At 35.6% G+C, this 21,942-nt stretch overlaps 1 protein-coding gene across 3 annotated transcripts in view; it reads right to left on the reverse strand.

Moving 5' to 3' along the window:
- The window catches only part of LOC120539674 (disintegrin and metalloproteinase domain-containing protein 12), a 568,760-nt gene that overhangs the window by 26,147 nt on the left and 520,671 nt on the right, over positions 1-21,942 (reverse strand). For 2 of the 3 annotated variants that reach the window (XM_039770006.1, XM_039770016.1), the window contains 3 exons: positions 18,800-18,935; positions 2,851-2,929; positions 1,021-1,242 (listed from right to left, as the gene is read on the reverse strand). In XM_039770006.1, the coding sequence (XP_039625940.1) occupies positions 1,021-1,242; positions 2,851-2,929; positions 18,800-18,935 (437 nt within the window). Of the gene's footprint in view, positions 1-1,020; positions 1,243-2,850; positions 2,930-18,795; positions 18,936-21,942 lie in introns of those variants that run through there. The other variant, XM_039770034.1, reaches the window with a different exon arrangement.

A 21,942-nucleotide genomic window follows, 5' to 3' on the forward strand; every position in this document is an offset into this window, starting at 1 on the left:
AACCACGAGTGCCGAGATGTTAATATGGAGACTCCAAAGCTCCTTGTGCTTCATCAGTAGATGTATTGGTTTTGTTTAATTACTGAATTTACATTTTTGGTGCTTGAAACAAAATAGCCCCAATGTGTATTGGGGTGCATTTCTTACTTCACTTTTGCAGCACTTTAAGTGAAAGTTGGAGGACCTGCTTGCAGGGCTGGATGCAGATTAACATACCCAGGATGAAGCAATTGCAAATTAAGAGTCATTTCTAGTGTTTATGGGATTCAAACCAGCAACCTTTTGATTGCCGGTCTAGATACCTAGCCTTAGAGTTACCACTACGCCAAACATAAAAGAAATAGTACAAAATAATTAAACACCTATCTACACTATGTGGGTAGTAAAGGCAGTCTGCCTTATTATGGCGTCAATAATTCCTCTAGAGACCTACTGTCTCCCCTCCAGTACTTTCATTTTATCAGCTCCTAGCAACCCTGTTCTCTACTTGTTCTTTAAGGTGTCTGACACCACAATTATTCCTGCACTTACCACTCCTGAATAAAGAAGCATCTGAATAGATCCTTTAAGGGCACCCAGTTGTCACCTATATAAATAAATGCCCATGAAAGATGCAGGTAAAGACATTATCTGAGTATCCTCTGATGAGAGGCTCAAGCCAGTTCCTCATACTTTTGGGCTGACAAAAGGCTATTGAGAGAGCTGTAACTTAATGTAAATATTTTTTTAAGATTTAAGATGTGTTAATATGCATATTCATTCAATCACCAGCCTATCAAAGGTTAATATATTTAATTTTATCATATATACATATCCAGAAGCCTTGACTTCTTGATATGCTTTGCAGTATATTTTGTAAAGCTGTTTCAGTCAACTTTGGTTGATTGCAACCATATTGATAATGGATGTTATGTATCACAATTTCCAGTTAGGACTCACAATGCCATTATGTAAACGAAGAAGAAAGTTTCTTAATAATGGTCTGATGATTCTTTCTCGTCTTTCTTAACTTTTGCTTACCTGCATTTGCCTGAAAGAGGGATGCGACTGTAGGCTCTTAATTAGCATGTGCTCCTGGGACTGGCTGAGAGAAGGTAGGACTCGTTGCGATGTCACAGTTACAGGACGTGGCAAAGGACTTGGATTACTGATGTGGGTAGGCTGGTATTTCAGTTTCCTTATGTCAGTGCTCTCCTCTGCTTTGGGATAAAGGAGCTTTTCAGAAGCATCATGTTGAGACAGCTGTTAGGGAAAAAACAAATTACACTCTTATGTATAAAACAGTGCAAATGTCAATTTAATGTCAATGTGCCAGAGATGAGTGCCGTGTCAACAGTTAATAAAACCAATAAAGCTTCCAATAAGCAATAAATAGGGACATTCAAATATGATGACAAGATGGCAAATTAATAGGAAAAACTGAATGGAAAAGAAATTAGTAATTTTCTGAACATTTTATGTGTATTTTGACATACCTTGAAATGGCATCTGACTCGTCTTAATAAAAGAACAAGTGTCTGTGTGTTTGTCTGTGTATCTCTGTGTCCGTCCAGTGCTTTGTGAATTTCCTGTTGGGATTAATAAAGTATCTATCTATCTACACTATCTATCTATGTCACTGTTATATGCCATTTGGTATGGGATTTAAAAAAGCAGTGGTAATGTTTGTAATGCACCAACTGTCTGAATTAAAAAGGTATTACAGTGATCCCTCACTATATCGCGCTTCGAATTTCGTGGCTTCACTCCATCACGGATTTTAAATGTAAACATATCTAAATATATATCACAGATTTTTTGCTGGTTTGCGGATTTCTGCGGATAATGGGTCTTTTTATTTATGGTACATGCTTCCTCAGTTTGTTTGCCCAGTTGATTTCATACAAGGGACACTATTGGCAGATGGCTGAGAAGCTACCCAATCAGAGCACGTATTACGTATTAAATAAAACTCCTCAATGATATATGATATGCTTCCCACGCGGTGCTTTGCACACTTAAAAGCTCTAACAGCACAAATTGATTTTTGATTGTTTGCTTTTCTCTCTCACTCTCTCTGACAGTCTCTGCGCCTGACGGAGGGGGTGTGAGCAGAGGGGCTGTTTGCTTAGAAGATATGGACGCTCCTCTAAAAAAATGTTGAAAGACTACCTTCACATTGATCCCTTCCTTGCGGCCGCTTTATCGCGGTGCTTTGCATACTTACTCTCTCTCTCTTACATTCTCTTACATTCCCCTTTCCAGCGACCTCATGACCCCCCCATGCTCTCAGGTGAGAAAACAAATGTTTACAAAAGTATTACACATAGAAAAAAATCAGATTAATATTTAAAACACCTGCTGCTTATAACATATTTTTAAATTCTTTGTAATATAAATTACCATAAGAAAGCATACATGATCTGAGTAGGAAGAAACAACTAAGTAATTATTCCTACATTTCTTTCTCTGTAGAAAATCCATTTCCCCAATCAAATCATCTTATCTTAATTCAGCTGATGAGTTCATTATCGCATCCCTAGGGCAATTGTGTTAAGAATCAACACATAGTTGAACCATATTTTTCATTATGAGATGTACAAAACAGGATGAACAGCATGCTGGTGACTCCACTCAACACTGAACTGCGTGTCTCTCGAGGTGTGAAATCATGATAGATTCATAAGGGCATAAAAACATCGAAAATGCTGTTATGTGTTTTAGTTGTTTATGAATGTTAGACTTTTTTTAATTTTGAAGAGTGCAATGCTAAAATATAACATTTCTCATTTATTTATTATAAATTATTTTATGGTGTGGCTCAGTTCCATTCTACCTTAAGTATCTTTTAGATAACGGTTTTGAACACACCTTGTAAATATTGAAATTCTGGGACTTTTGATGTCTTCTGATTTGATCTGGACTTGCAGGTCTTGTTGGTGCGACAGACCTGGAATAAAAATGTGAGAAAAATATATAAAAATAAATTCAGTGCAAAATCATATGCCAACAACTTAAGAGTAGTATTACAATAATAGGAATAATGAAACAAACAAAAAAACAAATGAATAAAAGTCTAAACCAGGACAGGGTCCTCATGATGCTGCACTGCATAGCACTACTGCACTATAACTACTGACAACTGGTGCATTGTCTCTGTACAGTTGGAGTTTGCTCTTGCTTTCTAGGTTTCCATGGATTTTGCCCCAATATTCCCATTATAACCCAATAACACATTACCATTAGATGTTGACAGATTACTATAAACAGAACAAGAAAAGAGGGACATAAGAAGTGTATGGTCCTTTTCTTTTCATTATCAGCATAATATTTTATAGACATATATACTTTTGACTAAATACTTTGATTAAAAAAAGGTTTAAATTCCATTCTCAACCTTTATTTACAGTACATGTGAAGAAGGAGCCATTACATTTCCCTTGCAACAATGGCACCTAACTGATTCTGTTTTTTTTTTTGTTTGTTTCTTAAATTTACTTATGAATGCTTTGGGGTTTTTTTTTGCCTACTCATTGGTATGAGAAAACTTTCACATATGACATTTCACTCGACTTAACTTAATGCAGGGGGCCAAGTTTTTTGGGGCACCACCTATTTTTGGCCCTCTACATCAAAAAACACTCATTTTTAGGCCATTTGTGGATAATATGTTGGTGTAGGAAATTACACACCCTTATGATAAACAATAAAGCAATAAACGTTTTCAGCAAAAATGATCAGAAGATGCCACAACCACCAACCTCAGGAGTTTACTTTCTAATGGCATACAAGGGATAAAAGTTTAAAGTAAAAGTTAAAAATGACAAATTTCAAACATAAGCATGTAGGGTTATCATTTTAGACTGTTTTAATGGTCAGAGATTATAAACACAATGTTATTTTTGATTGTTTATTAGGGATCTAACATTTTTTGGACCTTTATTAGTAGGTGAAAAATCAAAAATTTCTATTAAACTCTATTAGACTTTAAACATTTTAAACTGATACAAAATATGTCATATCTGTCACAACTATTTTTGTTTATTATGTACTTCTACCTCATGAAGTAAATTGTTGCATTTCTTTTGAACACCCCAAATTAGGGCAGCTCATGCCAATTCATGGTTTTAATTTTTTAATTTACAGTACCTCGAGTTTATTTATTATTGGAAAAAAAAATGTATTACATTGAAAAAAATCTGATTGTAATTTCTAGTTTTTCTAAATTTTGCTTCTGAAAGATTTAAAATATATTAGAAAAACAGCTAATATATACCCTTGACTATAAGATGTTAAAAAAATAAGCAAATATTAAAAACAGAATTTTATATTTTATGTAGAAAAGACCAGTTTTGATTTACTTCCTGTACAGGCAAGCTCAATAAATATAAATTATTTGGAAAGCTCCAGTGCATGTGTTATGAGCTTCTGGTTCAAATTATAGCCCGGCCAATACCCCCACGCCGCTAGAAGGAGCCCTTCCGGCAGCATGGAGGTGCCCCGAATTCCAGCATGGCATCATGGATATTGGAGTTTTCCTTCACAGCCCTGCTAGATACCATGGGGCTGCAAGGGGACGCTGCAGGAAGGCTCAGACTTGTATTGGCCCTATAACCTGGAAGTACATCCTGGTCACAGGGACAGAGGAAATGACGTGCTTCCGGGATGAAGAAGAGGAGTTTTGATCTGACCCGGAAGTGATAAGAATTAAAAAACACTTCCGGGTCAGGGACTATAAAAGGAAATCCCAGACAGACAAGCTGAGTTGGGAGGAAGGGTTGGCAACGCATCTGGGAGAGTGGAGGATTATTGTATTATGGATTATTGTAGTGATTTATGAGTATTGTGGAGTGGAGGATGCTTTGTGCAGTTATTTGCCTGAATAAAACAAGTATTTATTTGGTGTTTGGAGTCTGATCTGAGGGTTCAAGGGGACGACATTGGCCCCTATCTGCCTCTATACCTGTGTGTGTGTGTATATATATATATATATATATATATATATATATATATATATATATATATATATATATATATATATATATATATATAATATGCATAGGTCTGATCATAATCTGAAATTTGCTTGTGGTTGGTCAGCTGGTTGGCACACATCCTCTACACTCTCAGTTCTGAGAAGCAGTTCACAGACATGAGTGTGTACACCTGATGAGCGTCAATTAGGCTGAAACACACATTGTATACTCTACATTATTTGGCAGATACTATATACAGTATACTGTATGTATGTGTGTATACTGTGTATATATACTGTATATAAATTTTATTATTTGTTAAGGTTGATTAAGATGACTTACAACATTTATGATATAATTTGTTACATTTCTTTTGGTTTTCCAATTGGAGTCACAGGCAGGTCAAGTGATTTGCTCATGGTCACGCAGTGTCAGTAGCAGGATTTAAACCACAACCTCAGGGTCTGAGGTCCAAAGCCTTAACCACTATGCCACACTGCCCACAACTGCAGTTGTGTAAGTACACCAGCTAAAAATCATACTTTAATTTCCAAGCCTTACCAGACAGGAAGGAGCAAGAGCTGAGAAGAATATAGTAAAGGGTAGCATGGTAAAAGTTAATATTTGTAGATATAAGAAGCAGCTGACTGCTCTAAAGAGTAGTAGTCGAGGATAACATTAGCAAAGGGCCAAAATTCCTCTTAGAGTAAATGTAGTTTTTCCAATATTATATTTTATTATAATTTTCCCATTGCACTGAGAATACTTTTCTTTTTGAAACATTTAACTGCACGATCCAGTTACCAGTGCTCTTTCAGATTATCAAGAGATGTGTCATTAAGGAAGCATGGGTATTGCTTAAGGGTACTTTCTTTATTAGTGTTATTAATGTATAGTTGATCCTCTTTAACAATTTAGGACAGTGATTCAAGTAATATACTGAAAATGTATATGGCATATAGTGGAAGAAATACTTAGGGTATAAATGACATTTACAAAGAATTTCTCAAAAGGATGCAAACATTAAATTGATAAATGAGTCTCTAAAGTTCTCAGCACTGTACACTTCCTGTATATTAAATATAGTTTATTCTAAAGTATGGGATAGCATGGTGGTGGCATGATTCATATTAGTTCTGCTGCCTGTACTAATACCAACAGTCTACTAGAATATCAAACCACAGGATTATTGCTATGTTTATGGATGTTTAGAAATGCTAGTATAAACAGTACTGCACATAAACAAAAGTAATACAAGATGTTCTTTCCATGGGTAGCCATGTAGGTGGGCCATCAGTGCTATTCAACTCCCTACAAAGACAAAAAGAATATATGTTTGCTATCTGGTACGAAGGCTGCAAATTAGACCATGCCATGTTACTCTCTAGTTTTAAGGTCAATTTTTTTTTTTCTTAACTAAAATCTTTGTCTATTCCATATAAACAAAGTTATGGAAAATGTATTGGATTTGGGCAAAATGTTGATTTCATGGATATTCTTCTGCCTAAAGAGTCATACAAGGCTAAAGCAAGCTACTATAATATGTCATAACATGTTCCATTATATTAATAAAATTACATTTCAGTGGATTAGAAAGGTCTAAGAATGTTATTTTGCTAAAAATTTACACTAATGTGTAATTGTAATGCCTAGACAAGGGAACTAAGGAGATTGTTAAAAGTGAAGTTGAAGTAATACTGGAAATGTACTTCTGCTTGAAATAATATTAAACCTGGAGACTGCGGACTTTCCTCTATAACATACAGTATATGAAACAGATAAATCTGAATAAGTCAGATAAGCTACCATATCATCAGTATAAACTGGAGTTTATGTTGTTTAATGTAAATTAAGACTTCACGGTTAGAATACATACAATAGCTTAATCCATCACTATATTATTGGGTCCAAATCAAACTTCCATATGAATAAGAAATCCAATTTAATTTTATAAAATGCTTTTTCCACGTCTACTGATTATGATAGTTTAGTGGATTTAAATGCCGATTATGTAAATATTAAATATACATCAGAAATTGGAAGTGATTGTCCTTAATTAACCCAATTTCATCAAGTACAGAATGATGACACTGTTTATTCTATTTGCAAGGACCTTAGCCAGGCGTATAATAAAGAGATTTAGAAGGGAAATTGGTCTGAATAATTCATAACTTAAAGGAGTTAGATCAATATAAAATTTTTGGAAGGGATTCATCTTTTTTTGCTTCAAAACATAGCTTATATAAACTATGACTACAAAGGAGAAATTTTGAATTTATGACTGATACCTGTCTTGTCCTGCAGCTTTTTGTCTAGTGATCTAATGGCTTATGAGAATTTTTTTAAAAAGTTTATCTTACTGTATAGTACATACCACCAGTCCAAAAAGTAAGTTATTAAGGAAAATTATTTATTTGAACCTAATTTTTACTAGTCTCAGTAGGGTATTACTTATTTTTCTTATATTATCTTTACTGTCGGCAATGTCTTAAAATATTCTCTAAATCTGTTATTTATCTTTCAGTGTTTATGTTTATGAGACTGTCAGGTCTCCTAGGTCCTTTCTTGTAGATTTCATGTGGTAAAATCTTACTTACTGAATCCTTTCTTCATCTCTCTATTATATAAAAAAAAAAAATCTTGGAAAGGAAAACCAGGGAGACGAGACGTGATCTTTCCCACTTTCAGTTTCCCACTGACTTAAAAGAGGAGAGTTAGGATTCTTCCAGTTTAGCAAAATAAGTCTGAGTGCCAAAAGTGTAGTTTCTCCATTTATCTTTATTTGCTTATTAATTCATCGATTTACTTATTTTTACTAGCTTTAAATTTTACTCTGTTGGCCATGCTCTCTTTCTCAGGGGTGGGTGTTGATTTGATTTCAATCCTATTTTTGTAAAAATTGCTCTATTTGTAAGGACTGTTGTGTTATTACAATAAAATCAATAAAAAAAAAAGAAACAATTCCAAAGAAAAAACAAGCTTTTAAAATTTTATATCCGATCAACCAAATCAAATAATATGAGTATAGAGATGTACCGTATGTAATTACAGTAATCCCTCGCTATATCGCGCTTCGACTTTCGCGTCTTCACTCTATCGCGGATTTTAAATGTAAGCACATCTAAATATATATCACAGATTTTTCGCTGGTTCACGGATTTCTGCAGACAGTGAGTCTTTTAATTTATGCTACACGCTTCCTCAGTTTGTTTGCCCTGTTGATTTCATACAAGGGACGCTATTGGCGGATGGCTTAGAAGCTACCCAATCAGAGCATGTATTACATATTAACTAAAACTCCTCAATGCTATAAGATATGCATCCCTCGCGGAGCTTGATTGTTTGCTTGTCTCTGCCTCTCTCTCACCCTCTCTGACGTTCTCTGCGCCTGACGGAGGGGCTGTTTGCACAGAGGCTGTTTGCTTAGAAGATACTGACGCTCCTCTAAAAAATGCAGGCAAACTTAAAAGCACACGTATTGATTTTTTGATTGTTTGCTTTTCTTTGCGAGCGCTCTCTCTCTCTCTCTCCCTCTGAAATTCTCTGCTCCTGAAGAGAAGAAGATCTATTTACATTCTTTTAATTGTGAGAAAGAACTGTCATCTTTGTCTTGTCATGGAGGACAGTTTAAACGTTTGACTAAAGGGTGTTATTTCATGTCTAGAGGGCTCTAATAATGTTAACAGTGTGGGAGAGTTTATAAGGGCTTAAAATATATAAAAATAACTATACAAACATATGGTTTCTAATTCACGGATTTTTGTCTATTGCGGGGGTTCTGGAACGCAACCCCCGCGATCGAGGAGAGATTACTGTACTCTTCTTTTTGTGCCCAAGAGATTAAAATCTGTTTTTCCTTTTTTTGAGATCTGAGATGGGCAATCTTGCATATTCTTTACTGAATAAAGAAATTGCATTAACTGTTATTCTTTTAGACTGTACCTCTCTTTAATTTAGTATTATATAATTTAATGCCTTAAAGGAATAAAATCATTTATGTTATCTGTTACTTACCCCATATAGTTTGAAGTGGTAGGTGAGGAAATTTTTTGAATTGAAGATCTGCATCCCCTCCCCCCTTATTTATTGGTCAAGGCTTCTGTCTTCATTTCAAATGCTTGGTTTCATTTGCATGCACTTTTTTGATTTTCCCCGAACAGTAGTTCAGCAAAAAATGTGCATGATTTGAACATTATGAGCAGATGACTGGATAACTGACATATGGATTATGTGACACAACTAACTTAAGATGTTTTTTCATAGGCTTTTTATTATTGTTCAGTGTTGCCGCCACTGAAACGCATTGTGTCATAAACTTTGTGATCGAAGTTCCCCATGAAAACATGACATTGAAATTGTTTTACAGCCATCAAATCTAACAACACCAGTAAGTAATACACAGAAAGCATTGTCATTTTTGAGTGGGGTATTCCTTTAAAAGTAATTTTAGAGCTTCCCAAAATCTGCATCAGAATTGTCCGGAGTGTAGCTAATTTCAGTAAAAATCAATTTGTGAAGATAGGTATTCAGTAAATAATGACTGTTAGTTGTTTCAATATTTAAAGAGGCTTTCAATTTTGAGCTACAAAACAGTGAAGCATGTAAAGCAATTCACAGTAAGTCAACTTATTTCATTATTTGTTCAAAGACAGGACGTTATTATGAATAATGAAACAGTTTTTGAAAGCCATGATGTATGGTATGAAAAAAGGATCATTGTCTTGACTGCAGATATAAAATACTTCAATGCTAAAGTCGGGTTCCTGCCGTATCCAAGGATAAAGTGTAGCCTCTGATTTTTCATTGGAGGTTTCAAAATAAAGGAAGGAAAAAATGAAAAAGATGGGAAATTTAAAAAGCATGCACAGTTATAGCATATAGTAAATAATACAAATAAAATTGAACTGAAAATAATACTGATGGTATCGCACAAAAAAAATTAAGAAATTGTGCTTCACTCACTCAGAATATGGAACCAATGTAGAAAGCATTTTAAAATGGAGAATCTTTTATCAGTGGCACCTCTGCAAGAGAACCACCTCTTTCAAGCTTCACAAACATTTGCAGTTTTTAATATCTGGAAAGAATTTGGGATTAACTTGCTTAGAGATCTTTATATAGACAACATCTTTGCATCCTATGAACAATTACATTCCAAATTTAACATCCCAGCTACATATTTCTTTCACTATCTTCAAATTAGGAACTTTGTTAAATATATAAAATTATTTTACAGTCCCTCTCCTTCAAAGATCCAAGAGGACACTGGGAAAAAGATCTCTCAATTAATATATCAGAAAAGGAGTGGAAAATAGCAATGCAGAGAATTCAGTCGAGCTCCATATGTGCAAAGCATGCAATTATTCAACTCAAAATTATATATCGAGCACATCTGTCTCGCCTAAAACTTTCCAAAATGTTTCCAGGGCAGGATCCAACCTGTGAATGGTGCAATCAAGTCCCAGTCTCACTGGGTCACATGTTTTGGTCCTGCACCAAATTAACATCATTCTGAACCAAAATTTTTAATTACCTTTCAGACAGCCTTGGTGTCACAATCCCTCTTAACGCATTAACAGCTGTGTTTGGTTTAAAGTGGAGAAAGACGAACAAACTGTGATTGCATTTACTACACTTTTGGCACGCAGACTTATTTTGCTAAACTGGAAGAATCCTAACTCTCCTCTAAGTCAAAGGGAAACTGATGTTTTATACTATTTGAAATTGGAAAGAATCAAATACTCAGAGGATCTTTACAGATTTTTTTCAAAACATGGCAGAATCTAATCAGTAATATTTTAGAATAAGCTCTTAAACCACAGAGGAAGCAATTACAGTAGTGTGAAAAACTATTTGTCCCCTTCCTGATTTCTTATTCTTTTGCATGTTTGTCACACAAAATGTTTCTGATCATCAAACACATTTAACCATTAGTCAAATATAACACAAGTAAACACAAAATGCAATTTTTTAAATGATGGCTTTTATTATTTAGGGAGAAAAAAATCCAAACCTACATGACCCTGTGTGAAAAAGTAATTGCCCCCTTGTTAAAAAATAACCTAACTGTGGTGTATCACACCTGAGTTCAATTTCCGTAGCCACCCCCAGGCCTGATTACTGCCACACCTGTTTCAATCAAGAAATCACTTAAATAGGAGCTGCCTGACACAGAGAAGTAGACCAAAAGAACCTCAAAAGCTAGACATCATGCCAAGATCCAAAGAAATTCAGGAACAAATCAGAACAGAAGTAATTGAGATCTATCAGTCTGGTAAAGGTTATAAAGCCATTTCTAAAGCTTTGGGACTCCAGCGAACCACAGTGAGAGCCATTATCCACAAATGGCAAAAACATGGAACAGTGGTGAACCTTCTCAGGAGTGGTCGGCCGACCAAAATTACCCCAAGAGCACAGAGATGACTCACCGAGAGGTCACAAAAGACCCCAGGACAACGTCTAAAGAACTGCAGGCCTCACTTGCCTCAATTAAGGTCAGTGTTCACGACTTCACCATAAGAAAGAGACTGGACAAAAACGGCCTGCATGGCAGATTTCCAAGACGCAAACCACTGTTAAGCAAAAGAACATTAGGGCTCGTCTCAATTTTGCTAAGAAACATCTCAATGATTGCCAAGACTTTTGGGAAAATACCTTGTGGACTGATGAGACAAAAGTTGAACTTTTTGGAAGGCAAATGTCCCATTACATCTGGCGTAAAAGGAACACAGCATTTCAGAAAAAGAACATCATACCAACAGTAAAATATGGTGGTGGTAGTGTGATGGTCTGGGGTTGTTTTGCTGCTTCAGGACCTGGAAGGCTTGCTGTGATAGATGGAACCATGAATTCTACTGTCTACCAAAAAATCCTGAAGGAGAATGTCTGGCCATCTGTTCGTCAACTCAAGCTGAAGTGATCTTGGGTGCTGCAACAGGACAATGACCCAAAACACACCAGCAAATCCACCTCTGAATGGCTGAAGAAAAACAAAATGAAGACTTTGGAGTGGCCTAGTCAAAGTTCTGACCTGAATCCAATTGAGATGCTATGGCAAGACCTTAAAAAGGCGGTTCATGCTAGAAAACCTTCAAATAAAGCTGAATTACAACAATTCTGCAAAGATGAGTGGGCCAAAATTCCTCCAGAGCGGTAAAGACTCATTGCAAGTTATCGCAAACGCTTGATTGCAGTTATTGCTGCTAACGGTGGCCCAACCAGTTATTAGGTTCAGGGGGCAATTACTTTTTCACACAGGGCCATGTAGGTTTGGATTTTTTTTCTCCCTAAATAATAAAAACCATCATTTAAAAACTGGATTTTGTGTTTATTTGTGTTATATTTGACTAATGATTAAATGTGTTTGATGATCAGAAACATTTTGTGTGACAAACATGCAAAAGAATAAGAAATCAGGAAGGGGGCAAATAGTTTTTCACACCACTGTATTTCTTTTTCTTCTCCATTCATTTCTATTGGCTTATCAAACTCATCAGTTTAAGTATGTTTACAAGCCTTAAGTTTTACTCTGTTGGCCTTGCTCTCTGTCTCAGGGGTGGGGGCGATTTGCTCTCAGTCCTACTTTTTGTAAAAATTGATTGATTTGTATGAAATGATAGCAATAAAATTAATAAAATGTAAAAAAAAAAAAAAAAGAAATCAAACATCCTCAGCATCTCCAACTAAATACTAGCAGTTGAGCATAGACATATGCCAGACATGCACAGTGGAAGGCCCAAGCAGATACCTTATTGCTTAAACAGAAAGTTGTCAAATGAATAGACAATCTCATAAAACACTTTCTTCATTAAAGGCTATACGAAAACTCATTTATTTTATTACATGCAAATATATTGCAATAGTCAAAAAAGCCAACTGTAGGTTGTGAAAGAATGCCAGACAGGAAACAGCACTGCAGACAACAGCGGGACAGGAAGGTAAATGAAACACTGCCAAGAAAGTGGTGAATTTACATTAATAGGATTGGCATAGAAGTAATAATTCCTTGGGCAAAGAAAAAGAAACCGAGCGAAAGAAGTTCCTACTCCAAGAAGTAGCAGCAAGGAGGCTCATAACAGAATGTTTGGCTCCATGCTATAGACAGTATAGTGGCTAGCCTACCTTGGGGATGACCAATCATTTAAGTGAGTGCTGGGAAACCTAGCAGCAGTAGGGAAAGTTTTAGAAGGATTGACCAAGGAGTTCTCCAGGATATCTCCAGAGACATTCCTAGCTGGAAAGTGATTAGAGATATTAACTCAGAAATGGTCTCTGGTTCTAGCTTAAAAGACACTTCTTGTCAGTACTGAGGTGAACTTGTAGTTAGGAGGAGAGTCAGTGCAAGTGCTCATCTGGCAGGAGGAAAACAACAGGGGTTTCAGAAAATGTTACAGAAGGTAAAAGAGATGAATGTTTTGGTGCTGTTTTTATTTGGACATATGCATAATGCACACACTAGACAGACTGCTAATGCAAGTCCTGTGGTTAGATTCAGTGGAGAGGTGTGTATTTTGTTCCAGTATTTTTTGTGTATTAATGTTTCTCTTTCCTTTGATCCATTAGTTTTGTTAATAAAACACTTTTTTCACAAAGTTTTTGTGACATTTTATTAATGGTTCATATACAGTTTCTAAATGTCCCTTATACTTTAACAGGTATATCCAAAATAATATACAAATGTATTAAAAAATGACATACTTTTAAAGATCTCTGCACTATATCGTTAATGGATGACACTGTAAATGGTGATGCCATTTCAGATTGGCCTTTTGAATGTTTTATTGCACAAACATTGAAGCTTTATACATAAATCCAGTTAATTTAAAATTGATCACCACTTAAAATGTTTTAAATTTAAAGATGTTTGGCTATTCATTGTTAAATGGGACATAAGGCATCTTATATGAATGGAAAAAGCCAGACTTATATTGAGTTTTTCTGAATGTTGCCCAATTAATTAATTTAGCTTCCTGTGAGGAATAGGGCACTGGTCATACATTAAACTACTGACCTTGTGCTTCCTCCATTGAATTTTGTTATTGCATTCAGTTAACTTTAAATAAATAAAACTGCAAATCTACTTGTCTTTTGTTCATCACAGCATAATAATGTGAATATAAGTAAAAATATATGTCTCTCTATTAACGAGACAAGAGTTGTTGTCCTGGGATGAGACAAGACTTTTTCAGAGAGATAATTTCAAGTCCCACGAGATAAGACTGTGTGCCAAGAGATTTAACCACGCCCCAGGCAGGAAATAAAAGACAAAGAGTAGAAGACAAAGTAGAACATCATAAAGAGGTTCAAATATGTTGGCGCAATACACATGCAGAGCAGGTTAGAGATAATGAAAAACAGAAATTTATTATTTGGTGAAATAATGGAACAGCAAAAAGAGATTGAATATATGGACACAGGTGATACGACAGAAGTATGTAGATATTGTTCGACTTTAAAGTTTAAGTTGGAGACTTGTGGATAATCTAATTTGTGTTGCCATCAGGGAAAAGTAGTTGTTCTTCCCAATGAATAGGCCTATCCTCAAGAAATAAAAGATTTGTTATTTGGTGAAAGTGAAATCCACAAACACTACAAACAAACAACAAACAAAACACTAAGTGGTGAGGCAGCCTTCCGCTGCTATGCACCTAAAATCTGGAATAGCCTGCCAATAGGAATTCGTCAGGCTAGTACAGTGGAGCACTTTAAAACACTGCTGAAAACATATTACTTTAACATGGCCTTTTTATAACTTCAATTTAACTTAATTTAACTTAATCCTGATACTCTGTATGTTCAATTCTTCAAAATAACTATTCATGGTGGCTCTAAAATCCGTACTGACCCCTACTCTCTCTTCTGTTTCTTTTTCCGGTTTCTTTGTGGTGGTGGCCTGCGCCACCTCCACCTACTCAAAGCTTCATGATGCTCCAACAATGATGGATGGATGGATTAAAAGGCAGAAGTCTACGTGACCATCATCATCAAGTCCTTCTGTGAGAACCCTAAATCCAAAGAGGACTGTTTCATTTATGTTAGGTAGAATGCCCAGAGGGGACTGGGCAGTCTAATGGTCAGGAATCCCTACAGATTTTATTTTTCTCTCCAGCCGTCTGGAGTTTTTTTTTTTTGCTTTTTCTGTCCACCCTGGCCATTGGACCTTACTCTTATTCTATGTTAATTAATGTTGACTTATTTTATTTTCTGTGTCTTTTATTTTTCAATTCTTCATTATGTAAAGCACTTTGAGCTACTTTTTGTATGAAAAGGTGCTATATAAATAAATGTTGTTGTTGTTGTACAGGCAAAATATACGAGTCTACAATAATCTGTTCGCGTTTGCATCATTGTTCAAAACATAGATTTACACAATTCAGGACCATACACTATGAGAATCTGTGGTCCCGCAACAATTAAAGCTACTACAAGTTTAATTTCAAAGAAACCACGATTCAGTCAGGTTTATATATGCTCATGAAGAAGCGATGCAACATAGAATCGAAAGAGTTAAACGACTGGACGTACAGTATTAGAAATTCTACAGCCAGTAAAGTATTGCACTTTACACAAAATTTATCTGAAAAACACAGACAAAGAAGTTTTCTTAGATTTCTGTATGAATCTGAAAGATCATACTCACATATATAATAAATCAATATGTGAAAAATTGTTAGCGATAACAGTTTTGAAAGACGGAGATATCAAAAACAGATTTGAGACTTGTGTTTATCCAAAAGCACAGCATGATTCATCGCAAAGCGGCAGAATCAGGAAATGACTAGCACGTAGGGCCCCCACGGGGGTTGGCGAGCAGGGGGCAGAGCTCCCTAGTATATAATATAAACTATTTGCACTAATTCAGAATTCACATGTTAAATATTTATCTTATGATAGTATTTTAGTACTGATTTTCAGTTCAGATGTAATCTTATTAAGCACATTAATACATCACTTTCAGCTTGAGAGAAAGTAAAACATTGTATTATTATTTTCTACTGCACTGTCATGGAATAATTCATGGATACATACTGTATGGGCATGGTTTTATATTTGCTTTGATTTTTGTAGTAGTTACATTAGATTTTTAAGTTATGTACATGATACTATATACACTTATTTGTGGTGAAGTACACAGTCCTTATGTAAAAGTCTCATTTTAGGGCATAGTCCCATATTCAGTATGCGTTGAGGCCTAAACAACAATGTTGTGTAACAGAAAATTGACCCACAGCTCATGAAGGTGTTTATTATGAATAAGTCAATGAAGCAAATCCATTTACTATGTTTAAAATCAACATTCAAAACACTGGGTTTGTGTTTGCGTTTGCGTTGACTTTTTTTTCCTATTTGAATATGTAACATACAGAATTTTAGTTGCTCACAAAATGCTTATTCTAAAGTTGGAGGTGTACATTGTTGTTATGCAATTTAATTGACTCACTGTCACTAACAATAAGGGAATTGAAGAACTTGATGAGTTCTTAGAGATCTTCAGACTGAATGGGTTGCCCTTAAATTTGCTTTCAGCTTTCTGAAAGAAGCTATTTGTTCCACTCTTCCATATGCAGAATTGTGCCATATCCACTTCTAACCTTAATCCATCTATCAATATGGACATGATCTCTCCTCTGCCTAAACAAGGTAAAGGTTCTATAGAGTCTGTAAATTATTGGTCAGTTTTATTAATGAACTCAGACGTGAAGCTATTGACTGAAATACGTGCTCGACAGCTATTGACAGGTGTTATTAAGCCCCGATATGTGACTGTCTTCTCTACATTATCCACTCTGAGTCATTTCTTTCATTAAGTTTTGCACTGCTTGCTTTAGATGCAGAAATGACAAAGAATTGGTGCTTCCTTTGGCAGGTCCAGAGTAAAATGGGCTTCAGGGAAAGCTTCATCAATGTAATTATAACCCTCTATTCATCCCTATTTTCTGTTTTGTTTACTAATTCAGAACATCCAACCCCCGTCCAATCATCATATACAGTATTCTAAAGGATTCCAGGAATGGCTGCTCCTCACTCCTCTTCTTTTTCAATCTGTTACTTAAGCCTCTTGTTGCAGCTGTCTGTAACTTTGAAAATATTACAACATATACACAGTACTCTCTGAAAAATTAATTATACATAAATGTTGTCCTGTTACGTTTGGGAAATGTGTCTTCTAATCTCTTCTATCTCAAAGAAACAGAAATCTATTTTTAGAAAGGACCAGGAAAGGAGATGTAAACAATAGCCATGCCAAGTTGGTTAACTGGAAATCAAGCTTATCATTCATTTATATTTTCTATTGTATTGATCAGCATTATTTTTTTTTCTACCTAGCTCCTTTACGTAAACTTAGTGTTGTTGCTTTTATCCTTTCATAGAGTAGTACTGATTTTGATTTTATACTAGCCGTGATCTTTTTGCATTTATAGTTTATGTGTTGTTGTTTGTATCAAATGTATTGTTATGTTGGCATTTAGTAAGTAACTAAGTGATGTGGTATTATTACTATAGTTGAGAAAGAGGGGGCTGTATTTACTGCATTAAATACTTGATGGGGCGGTTGTTGGGGTTTTCATTTTTTTGGGATCATTTGGATATTAAAATAAACTCACATTACATAGTATTTCTTATTTCTCTGACGCTAAAATTTGTCTCTTCATCCTGGTCTGAAACAGCTGATAATGTTACCTTGAGACTTCAACAAAGGTTTTATCTATCTATCTGGTACTTCTTTTAAAAATGTAATGCTTATGAAATTTGAACACAGACCCTGCACAACTAACAAAAGCTTTGATCAATACCACTTTTACATCATTTAAATTGGACAATGTTGTCTATGCCAGCTATGGAGCCACTGCAAGTGTATTTGGGCTATGTTCCTAACTACAAGATAAAGTATAGTGCTATTAAAAATAATGCATTTAATGCAGTCTACTAATTCAAGCAATTGAATATATTATAGGGATATGTCTTATTGTTAAAACATTTTTTATGTGATAACTAACTCTTCGATGAACTAAAAAATGTAAAATTCACCAAATATAAATATTTTTGTGAAATAAAAACTAAAATACAACTAAAAAACACATTATAAAGAAAAATACTAACGCTAAACTGAATTTACAAGAAAGATTAGAAATAAAAACTAGTATTAGAAGGCAAAACAATAACAGCATTGGTTCTGCATACAAAAGTAATAATAGTTTTGATAGCAGTAGTAGAAAACAGTTGAACCAGCCAATGGAGCTCTACCAGACTTACCTGCTCAAAAAGCATAGGTTTTCAGGTAAGAATTTTCTAAAATCTTTGACATGAACTGAACAAATATCACATTTTGGATATGAACAATTTATGTTTCTTGTTATTTTCTTTAAACACTTGTGATTCTTTTAGAAATTAGCTTTGTTGCATGTTGTGTGGGTGCAGCGGTTAGTACTGTTCTCTGGACTAGAATACAAGCCTGGTTGCTACCTACTGTATGTGAAATCTCAACATTGTCTTTGTGTCTGTGTGCTTTTTATCCTGGGTTCTCTGGTTTTTCCTATTATGATGTTGGACCAATGCAAATGAATGTTTGTTTAAGTTTGACCATCAATGTACCTGAAGTTGAAGGGTACCAACCCTGAAATAGAAAAGTAGGTTAGGAAATGTCATTTATGATCACAGAAATCACATTGGTAGTTTACATTTTTGCCAAGTGCATGTACACATGTTGATATCAGTCTGTGATTGTTTCTGTGTATATATATGAATGATTGTACAGCAAATTGTCTTTTATGGACATCTTAATAAGAGCACAGTCATATTTTGAACATACAAGTAAATGGACACCATATGTCAACATACTTTACCTTAACTTTTCTATTGTTGTTTTCCTGTTTGTAAACAGAAACTTAATTAGCGATTTCTTCTTCAAAAAGAAGCCAGTTGCAGCAGTGATTAGCATTAGAATAGTCACTAGTATGCCAATTGTTATTCTGCTGTCATCTAAAAAAAGAAAAACAAGTTTTACATTAATATGCAACAATATTGTGCATTATATATGCATGTTTTTATTAATGAATTTTATTTTATTTGACTGCCTTATCCTATGTGATGTAAAACTTGGATTAAGTGGGTAGGAAGAATGAATCGGAAGCATTACTATTTCCTGTATTCCTTTTCCTATTTTGAATTACAGAATAGATGAAAATTTCCCATTAGAGAAAAGCATTTTACTGTATACTGTGTATCATATATTATGTGTTCGATCACCAGAGTTGTCAAACTGTTAACATTTCATTTATGTTAGGTAGAATGCCCTTTGGGGGCTGGACGATCTTGTGGCCTCAGAAACCCTGCAGATTTTGGTTTGTTTTTTTTTTACTGCAGCCCTCTAGATTTTTTTTTTTTCTGTCCTCCCGGCCAACACTTTAATTTATTCTTTGTATTGCCTAATCTTATTTTTATATTTCTATTTTTCATAAACTTTTCTTTCTTCATCTTGTAAAGCACTTTGAGCGCATCATTTGTATGAAAATGTGCTATATAAATAAATGTTGTTGTTGTAATGTTACAGAGAGATCTATTTCATTATTATTATTTATTACTATTATTATTAACATTTGTATTGCAAGTTAATTAACAAAAGCATGTAAGAATATTACCATACTCTGTATACACAACAGTAATGATCCTATGAACCCCAAGAACCTTTAATAATTAATTAAATATACATTATATACTGTCCGGGATGCCAGGGGCAATGATCCGGCCGGGATGCCGTGAGGGACAGGAAGAGGGTCAAAGCCCACCCCGGATCAAGTGGGGGCCGCCTTCCTGGTTGCTCTGGGGGCCACGGGTACAGGGCATGGAAGCTCCACCCTGTAGGGGCCCGTGGTCACTGCCAGGAGGCGCCCCAATGCCTTGGGGACCTGTTACTCCAGCACTTCCGCCACACCAGGAAGTGCTGGGGGGAAGATTTAGGACGGCACCCGGAGAGCTGCCGGGAGGACAGCCGGCACTTCCGCCACGCTGGGGCGTGGCCAAGGAAGGAATGCCGGGAACACCTGGGGCTCATCCGGGGACTGCATAAAAGTGGCCGTCTCCATTCATTCAGCGCTGGAGTCGGGTGGAGGCAGGACAAGGCAAGAGAAGAGAAGAGAAGAGAGGAGAGGAGAGAGTGGAGGCGGCCCGAAGAGATGCATTGTGTGGCCAGGAACTGTGAGTGTTGGGGTTTTTGCACCAAATGGACTGTGTCTTAGTGACATTAATTGTAAATAATTGTAAATAAATACGTGTGGTGGTGAAAATCAACATGTCTGCCTGTCTGTGTCCGGGTCAGCTCCACAATACATATAGAATGTGTGTCTGTATGTATATTTATGTTCACAATATCTTTGTATAGAGCATAAATAAGCCAGTGATTATTTTTAATACAAAACAGTTTTAACAACCACTTGCCAAGGAATATTAAATTATTCCAGTTAATTTATTGAAAGGTTTTGTGGAACTGAAACAACTGAATACACAGTAAAACATTAATCGGTCAACAGCTCAAAAGTTTGTTTTTTTTATTTTATTTTGATCTACATCTCAATGCAAATTAGTCGCGCACTTTGATTGGTTCTGTCAATAATGTGGTCTTAAAATGATAGGAAGATAAGAACAAGATATTATTGACTTTCTAATTATCAGATTCAGACAATTGCTTAAGCAAACCAGTCTATTTACACTGGTTTATTTACACCTAAACCCCCAGAGGTGCTGCCTCAAGCAAAGGAGTTGAAGTATCTCAGTGTCTTGTTCAGAAGTGACGGACGAATAGAGCAGGATTGACAGGTGGATTTGAGTGGCTTCCGCAGTTATTTGGATATTGCACAGGCCTGTCGTGATGAAGAGAAAGCTGAGCCAAAAGGCCAAACTCTCAATTTACTGGTTGGTCTATGTCCCTATCCTATCCTGCATTGGTGTCTTTGTTGTCAAAGTGCAAATGCCGCATGGTAGACTGATAGTGGTCATGGGACATTGTATCTTTGATTGCCGGTACAACAGATTTGATTGCCGGTACAACAGAGCAGGCATCAGCTACAGCACCAACTGTGGTAATCGCTGCTCTTGTGAAAAGAATTGAGATAAATGCCATCAACTCAGAGAGGGAGAGGCAAGTTCGTTGGATCACGTGAACGTCACTGAGAGAATAAAACTGAATAATAAAAAAATAAGGTCTAACTTTTACAAGTAAGCAAAATTTACACCATGTGTTACAGACTGAAATCAAATGTATGTTTTTATTATATTACAGTAATAATAGAAGCAGCTCAATACTTGGAGCGCTGAGACTCGAACCTGGTACCTTTGGGTAATAAGGCATCAGTTCTTACTTTTGCGCTATTCAAGAATATATATCAACTTCCTATCACTTGACATTTGAGCTTGGGTTTTTAACTCATTGTCCGCAATATGTAAATTGAATGATTTTTTTTTTCTTTGGTTATATTCTTAAATAAATATTCACGTGTTTATTTGATATTTGGACTAAAGTCTTCACACATTATACACTTCACATCATTATTCGTATAACATGGAAAAAGTTTCTGCTTTAGGTATGTGTTCATCATTTCTTGCCTCACATTTATTTCCTTTCATCCTACACTTACCCAGGTCTTTGTAGACATGGAACACACATGAAATGCATGTATTCCAAATAACGATATACTGTATTATTTACCCTATACAACTCCAGGCAGCTCACATGCAGATAAGGAGCCTTGGCTTGAGCTGGGAGAGTTGAACCCCATCAAAGCGGGGGATGGGACAGCAGGCTGCTTGCTGCTTGTGCTGATCGACACATTTACAAAACACGCTGATGGAGAGGGGCGAAGGGATTGATTTAAGGTGGGCCAGGATTTTTGTATGCTTCGGTAATTCTAATGTTAAATCAATAGTCCTAATATATGTGTATATATTTATGCCCTGCATATACTTTCTCAAGCTTCTGTCTTATGTTTGCCTT

The sequence above is a fragment of the Polypterus senegalus genome, chromosome 1 (genome assembly GCF_016835505.1).
Source record: "Polypterus senegalus isolate Bchr_013 chromosome 1, ASM1683550v1, whole genome shotgun sequence".
NCBI lineage: Eukaryota > Metazoa > Chordata > Cladistia > Polypteriformes > Polypteridae > Polypterus > Polypterus senegalus.